Genomic DNA, 8,391 nt, shown 5'->3' on the forward strand with positions numbered 1-8,391 from the left:
TAAAATGGGGCAGCTACTGGCCAAATTTCTGATTCACGGCAGCAATTATAGAGTTGGAGTAAGGCTTTGGTGCCTTTTCTTCTAACAGGCACTTACGTTAATTTCCCCCCACTATTGCCCAACCTGTTTTTAAGTATATTAACCCTTAAAATAACTTTGAAAATAAAACACATTTTATGAACACTACATAAGAGCCCACCTTAAACAGCATTTGGACCACTCTTGTTGCTAACAATGCTTATTACAAATTACTGAAGGATGGAGTGGAATGTGTTTACCATCATATCTAACAGAACCTAAAGTATTTCCAAAGCAAACACACATTTCCATTGTCTAATTAATACAACGATTAGAAGTGTTCTCTTTTAGGCATATTGGCATAAGAATTTTTCTTTACTGTAGATATTGCAATAAGTGTTTACTATGTGATTTATGGCAAATCTTTACCCAACTTTTAAAAGCAGTGTACCGTAATGCATATAAGGTGTATTACATTAAGACAATTAACTACAGATATTATTCTGTCTTCCCTGTACCAACATAAATGGAACAAAACTGAATAGCGCACATACACATTTTCTGTACTTTATTTGTTGAAATGAATATAAAAATAAAACCTGTAATAAAATGACAGTGACAGGTTTAACATGAATAATTTGCCTTAAATACAAGAATATAAAGAGACCATTTTTAATAAATATTCATTTGATTTCATATACCAATATTTTTATCAGGGCTAATCAATAACCTTTATTTTGGGATTACACTTTAGTGCCATTTACTAAAAAGTACTTCGCTACTACTGCATTCTCTTAAAGAATAATCCAAATACATATAATGATTCTTAGACTAGTGTTTCCATTTCATAAAGTAAACCCTATCAAAAGGCACCAATTTATAGCATTCTAAGACAACAACAGTCTAAAATAAGACAACAAAATTGGCAAACACACATAGGCAACATTTTCAAGACCACAGACACTTCTGATCATGATATGATGCTGGTAACAGACTATGTTTACTTCCAACTGCTAACATTTCTAAAAATTTGTGTGAGACTCCACAAAACTGCTTGCCTGGGGCAATTATCCCAGCCCTGTGCTCAACAGCATTAGGTTTCATCTCTCTTCTCCAGAGTCAGGAAAAATATTTCTCAGGCACCTTTGTGAACTTCGCAGCACACAGAAGCACTTTTGCTAGTTTCAAATCCTATGTTATGAAAGAGTGTATCTCTCCACACAAGTTAAGGAGAAAAGAAAGGGTTTCACACTTTACACTCTGAGCCTTGGAGCTGAGAGGAACAGCATGAGACTTGCTGCTACAAGTCAGCAGCTTATGTGGTACGAGATATTCTCTGACACAGAAAGAACTTAGAGGAATCAGTGGCAGCCCCAAATTATGGCTGGCTAATAAGCCAATCTAAAATGTGAGTAGATCTACCCTCTTGTGGGTAGATTGGGGTGGAAGGAAAATGTTACTGTTTTTATATTATGTTTTAACATGTTGTGAACCTCCCAGAGATCTTTGGCTACTGGGTGTTAAAAGAAATGTAATGGATGAATGAGAATGTGGGTACCATTACTAAAGACAAAAATAATAGGAGCCTGGCATTTAAGCTAACTGCAACTTTCAGATGAGGATGCAGAAAAAAATTAAAAAGAGGGAGGAGAACTTAAGTTTTCTTACAAATCAGCAGCACAGGGGGGAAATTCTCCAATGAGACACACAGGTATGTTTACCACAGTGAATGTGTATAAAAAGCATATGGGGAACAAAGCTATTGCAGTGGTATGTTCTCGTCCCTATGCATTCCTTTACATTTATGCAATGTGTCTACATATATATGAGCAGTATACATGTGGACAAAAAAAATGGCTCAGGAACCCTGGAAAAATTGTAATTCTCAATTGTGTGTACATTTCAGTGCTGAAACATAGATAGGTATGGCAGGACTTCCCATAGCAATCCCACTTTCCACACACAAATTGTACCTACAAAACTACTGCATTACTAAACAGAATTTTATGTTCCAACACCCCATTTTGTTAAGCAGCCTAAAATATCATTGGAGAATTTTTAGTCATGACCAGAATGAAATACACAATTTGATAACAACTGGTGTTGTTAAAACAAACAAACTAAAACTAGTTTTGCCTGGGATGAATATATCCCTTGTTATATACCCACAGATATCATGAAGGTTCCAAAAACAAGTTATGAATACAAGCTACAGCCAATCAAATTTCATAATTGGGCACCGTGGGTAATTAGTGCTTGTGCACACAAAAATGTGGCACCAAGAGAAAACTGCTACACTTATATAGCAGCTACATAGGCCCTATGTGTTCATCACAGCTTCTTCCAAGTGGGTTAAAGGGGCAGATCACTATTAAACATTTCATTCATCAGATTAGAATGTATTTCGCAACAGCAAAGGTACACCAAGTAAAGTTAGTGAGAAAAGTCTTAGCAGTATAGTTTTTATAATTTTATATTCAAGAAAAATATGATTTAGAAAGATTTGTGTTACAAATCTGGATTCAAATGCCTCTCTTGAAATCAGGGCCTCTGTACCCTATATTAGAAGCAAGAGCAATAAGCTTTATTGATAGCTAGAAATACTGTGTTGAATCAAGAGGAAGTCATGCTTTAGTCCCATTTAAATAAGTCTCATTTTAATAGAACTAAAAATGATTTAACTGTTAGGATTCAACTCACTTTTAATGACAATTAAACACCAAGCATCCAAAAAGTTAGTTTTGTTGTACAAGATTGTAAAAACTATTCAACCACCTTTACCTTTCCACTGGATTTTACTCACTACAAGAACATCTAGCATGATTGCTTTAACATTTAAAATCAGAAAATGAATTTCAGTTAAAGACCAAATAACTATCATTAGAAATATTTAGAAATTACTTGTATTCTCTGAATCTAGGGAACTGACTAGCAGTAACAGATGAGTCTGCACACACTGTATTGCACATGGCAAAACCTTTGTTTCTATCTTGTCTGGTTACAATCTGATGATTTTTTTTAAAAAAAAATGAGTAGTGTTCCTTCAGAGCTCATTTGGCTACCATTTTAACCCAATGCTAATACAAATAAAAATCCTAAACCACAGAAATATTGGTCAGAACATTTTTCTCCAAAGAATGACAACCATTAAAAGATTAGTGCAATTTGAACAGTTAAAATAAAAATGAAGGAAGTAGCATTAATGACCATTAGCCATACTGCTAACATTAGCAGTGTGAAAGAAGTTGTCATCTTTTAATTTCTGATGTTCTGGCAAGTCTAGAGTTTTTTTAGCTTCTTCAATGTCACTTTGAATAGCTGCTATGAGTGCATCTGCCAGAAGAGAAAAAGAAATAGGTATTTCACTGACAGCAACGATACTGATAAAAGCCTTCTTCAAAAATATCACAAGTAAATGGACAGATAAGGGCAGAAGGACTGGGTGAGACATTACACGAACAAACTTAAAGCTCATGCCCTCATGCAGTCCCTCTTTTATGGCATGCCACAGTTTGAAATTATATCCAAATTGAGTAAATTATGGACTGAATACATGATGCAGCAACCTTGCTAAAGTTAAGCAGGTCTGAACTTTACTTGCTAAAGTTAATTATGGACTAAAGTAAATTATGGACTGAATACATGATGCAGCAACCTTGCTAAAGTTAATCAGTTTACAGCCTGGCTGGCAGACCATTGGAAAATCCTATATACACCGCCTTGATTTCCACTAAAAAAAGGTGGGGTATAGATGTAGTAAATCAATAAAACTAAAATTGGAAGCCACAATCAAATTATGGCTTCCAACTCTGATATGCACAAACCATAGTTTGCAAGATGGGAAACACAGGGAAGGAGCAAGGCAAGGTAATGATATTTGAGGCCTGGCTCATCATTACTTGTGGAACTACAAGCATTATTACTCCACTGAAAGCTTTTACAAAAGGAATTCAAGACTTACCTAAAGAATCAAAGTTCTTTTCTGGTCTTATGTATCCAACAATGATTATACTAAGTAGTTCTCCATAGAAGTCCTCCTTGAATGTGTGAATAATGTGTGTTTCCTAGAAAACAAATTTCATGATTTACTGACTACTCAAATCATTAACTGCTTCAATAAATGCACTAAGGGGAAAAAACTGAAAACTGTTCATCTTAAAGATGCATTCTCATTTCTGGAAGAGTTAAATCGTTTGCTGGAACTTAGATAGCTGATGCTTACCTTAACTCTTATCAACTCTAATATAATATTTATGTAAAAAGAAGCAGCACATGTAAAACCGTTCCAATTAATCTGGACTAGCAAACTGTGAACATTAATTAGATCATCACCAATTTATCCAATTAAAATTTTACCCAAAGTGGTATACATAAAAGTTTGATTACATTTAGAGTTTAGCAGTCAAAATGGCCAGATAGAAAAACTAAAGTAATACAAGGAATATTATAATGCAGTTAATGAATCACTAAGAACTTCTATTTTACTTCCTTCTGGAGTATTACCCATGTTTCACTATGGTACAACACAGATGGAAAGCTTTAGGCTTGCTACTCCTTTGCATCTGCTCCCTTTGTAACTTCCAAAATTGCCCCAACTAATTTGCTTACCCCTGTATTCCTCCCCATCCTCCCTAAACTAGATTTCACCAAATAGAGGAGAAATCGGTGTGAGCTTCCTAAACATAGTTGCTCTGCACAGCTTCCAGCCAAACTGGTTCCAATGCATGTATATCCACATGCATGACAGAATGCATGATCTTCCATATTCATGTGTATGCATATATATGACTTCTTGGGACAGTTTAAAAATAATCACAACAGTCAAGATAAAAAGTGTTCTGCCATTCCCCCAGTACATGCATCCCTATTTCTTAATTTACATTGAAGTGTAACCATATGAACTGCTATCAATAATTATTCTGTCAAAAATTAGGTAAATTGAAGCAGAATGGCACTCATCTCCATGATATTAGTAAAAATGAAAATCTTTCACTGTGCACCCAGTCACCATGCAAGCCTTCAGTGACACTTTCACTTTCATAATGACAGCTGAACCTTCCAGAATACATTCTCATAAAATCAGCTTCTCACTAAATAGTTAAAGCATAATGTTCTTACCACTGATTTCTTAACATTTTTGTAATATGGATTCCAGCCTATACTCAAGACCATTTTATGCACATCACCACTTCCAACACAAGCCCATCCATAGTATATGCCAGTAGAGATATCAGGTGGGAAACTATCAACCACTTCCTCAGAAAAGTTTGCTGAAAAACATAAGTGAAAGGTTATAGCAACCATTAAAAAAAATCTTATACAACAGGCAAAAAAGATGAGAGAAAGGTCTAGGTAAGTTCATTTCACTAGAAGGTGTTTGGTTAAAAGTTTTGATTTGGGTGTGTGTGTGTGTGTGTTTTTAGCCCTTATGATTAACTGCCAGAACTGCCGCTACAGTCTAAACAAATTTTCATTAGAAATGCTAGGAACTTTTCCAAACCTGGGATATGTCATTTGTTCGTGGGCCATGCTAAATGGAGAAAATATTTGAGGTTGAATGGGCATTCTAGCCAATATGGATTTTGTATCCACATAACTGACACAGGGGAAAGAAGCATTTCCATAGTTGAGCAAGGAAATAGCCTTGCTTTCCAACTGGATGAAAAGATACCATGAGCCTTGTGAAGACTTCAAGAAAAATAGCTATATTAGTCTGTTATAGTAAACATATAAAAAGAACCCCATGGTGCCTTATTTAATAGATGGGATCCCAATACCTCAAGGACCACCATCTACTCAGCCTCTAAGGTTGGCATCAGAGGCCCTTTTCCACATGCCCTCTTCGAGAGATGCTCCAAAGGGGGTGGAAAGAGGCAATTTGTAATAGCCTAGTGTTTATGGAATGCTCTCCCCAAGGAAGCCCGCCATCACAGAACAGAATAAACACCACAAAAGCGCCTTAAATTGCACCATAACTGAAGCCCAAATACTTGGGGAAGCAAATATGTCTTTGCTTATCACCAAAATGATGACAGATGTATTGTGCCATAGCCTTTCATGAAGTTATGAATATGATTCTAACAACCAAACAGCATGAACATTTACTAAAATGGCCCCACACCTCTGGAATAAGTTGCCATCGGGGTCTGCCAGGCTTTAAGAAACCTCTGAAAACATATTACTTTACTCTGGCCTTTTCAAGGTAAGTTTGCTATTCCTGTTTTTATTGCTATTAGCACTGCATTTGTTTTTAGTACGTGCTTTATTGTTGTACTGCCTTGGGAGGGCTCCTCCCTGAATGGCAGCCAAGAAGTATTATAAATAAATAAATAAACTGATACACTGTGCCCCGAAGGCCGCAAAGTACCTCTTGTGGAGATGGCTCTAAGTTCATTTGCTGGATTTTTAAAAGTCTTTGTCAAATTACATTATTATTATTATTAATAATAATAATAATAATAATAATAATAATAATAATAATAAACACAAAATGATTAAAGGAAGAGAAAATGAAAGCAAAAGTTGGAACTGTCTTTCTATCCAGCATCAGCCATTCTGGGATTTTGCAAGACAGATGCAAATGAAGGTGAAAATTGGGCAGATATTTCCCCCGCCCCGCCCCGGTCATTCACGCCCATGTGACTTCGTGTTTCTTTCCTCTTGAGCTGCTCTCTTCTTCCCTTTCCCGTAAATCGCTCCCCACCCCCACCCCTTTCGCCCGTGAAAGGTGAGAGAAGGTCTAAAAGAGGGAGAGGATGTACTTTTTATTACATTTATATCCCCGCCTTCCCCACCCCCCATCCCCACCCATGGACTCCAAAGCTGCATACATGATCCTCCTCCTCCTCCCACTTTTTTATCCACACAACAACCCTGTGAGGTAGGTAAGGCAGAGAACGTGGCGCAAGGTCATCCAGAGAGCTTCGTGGCCCAGAGGGGGCTTGAACTGGGGTCCAACCCTCTAACCACCACACCAGACCAGCCCCACTTCCCTAACCTTCCTCGCTCCCAGGTCTGGCGCGGGAAGGCCCAGAGCCAGCGGCCGGCCGGCCGGCCTCCCTCCCTCTCTCTCCTGCGCCGCGCTCACCTGTGGGGATGCCCAGCTCCTTGGAGCCTCGGCCGAAGCCCCGCACCACCTCCCCGCGGCAGAAATACGGCAGGTGCTTCATAGCAGCGCCCCGGGGCAAGAATGCCGCACGTCAGGCTCGGGAACGACGGCGGGATTTAAACCAAGACAGAACGAGGGAGCGAAGCGTCCGCGCAGCCCGACCACAAGTGCCGCCGCGCGGGGGCAACGTCTCGCCGAACAACGAAACAGCCAGTACGGAGAGGGCGGAGCTTCGTCCTGCGTCACAGGAGGAGGAGGTCGTGGACGTGGAGGCGGCGGCCAATGGGCGCCAGAAAGTTCTACCGGTCCGTGGCAGCTCTGATTGGCTAAGCCGGCGCCCCCGCCGCTCTGAGTCACAGCTCTCCTGGCGGTGGGCGGGGCCCCCGCCGCTGCTGCGGAGAGAAAGGAAAAGCGGGAGCGCCCGGCGGCAATGAAGAAACGGTTCGGGGTCATAGGCCCAAAGCCAGAGCGCAGTCTTGGGGCACCTTAAAAGCTGCCTCCGCTGCTGTGGCCTTAAATCTTATCGCCTGATGCTGCCCTCTTCTCCATGAAACCTGATACCATACTAAGTGCCCTCTGGATGCTGTGACTACAAATCCCATCATCCCGGGCCAGCACGCTGGTGATTCCAGTCAAACACATGCGGAGGGCACAAGGTTGGGCAAAACTCGTAAAGGTGCCACAAGACCCGTGGTTGTTACAACAGACTTAGCACGTCGGCCTCTTTGGAAGACCTAAGAAAGTATTCATAACTTCCCCCTTGGCGTCTATTCCGCATACTTCTTTCAAACTGCTGTTGAGTGTCAAATATCTCTTTACAGAGGTTCTGATGATAGTAAGAACGCCATGGCTATTTCTCCTCTTTAAGAGCCTTCTCTACTGAGAGCTTGATTCCTCACCCGTGCCTACTCCATCTCAGGGTTACACCAGAGATCGCATACGGTATGTTACGTTTGGCCTGGGTCCAGGTTGTCCAAGTCCACGCTGTACCCGGATAGTTGCTAACTGTGCAAAGTCGCAACCTTGGACAAGGCACACAGGCAATGTGGGACTGCTACATTTTTTTATTTTGACTGACTGCCTTTGGTGTCACGAGGCTGAAAGGCGCTCTTGCATAAAGACTTGGCACTGGGCTGGAAAATCAATGAGGCAGCACCGGGGTTTTCCCCAGCTGTGTTCTGAGGACACACTTTAACGCTCCTCAGGTACATAAGCGTCGACTAGTGTTTTCAGCTTCTTTACCTTTAATTGCTACATGGTAGAGA

At 40.1% G+C, this 8,391-nt stretch overlaps 1 protein-coding gene across 1 annotated transcript; it reads right to left on the minus strand.

Moving 5' to 3' along the window:
• Positions 1-571: 571 nt before the first annotated feature.
• RFK (riboflavin kinase) lies at positions 572-7,314 on the minus strand. The gene is made up of 4 exons (XM_063129357.1): positions 7,106-7,314; positions 5,137-5,288; positions 3,980-4,082; positions 572-3,351 (listed from the first exon to the last, which is right to left on the minus strand). The coding sequence occupies exons 1-4, from the start codon at positions 7,185-7,187 to the stop codon at positions 3,218-3,220; spliced, it is 471 nt and encodes a 156-aa protein (XP_062985427.1). The 5' UTR covers positions 7,188-7,314; the 3' UTR covers positions 572-3,217.
• Positions 7,315-8,391: the final 1,077 nt, after the last annotated feature.

This window comes from Elgaria multicarinata, chromosome 6 (assembly GCF_023053635.1).
Source record: "Elgaria multicarinata webbii isolate HBS135686 ecotype San Diego chromosome 6, rElgMul1.1.pri, whole genome shotgun sequence".
NCBI lineage: Eukaryota > Metazoa > Chordata > Lepidosauria > Squamata > Anguidae > Elgaria > Elgaria multicarinata.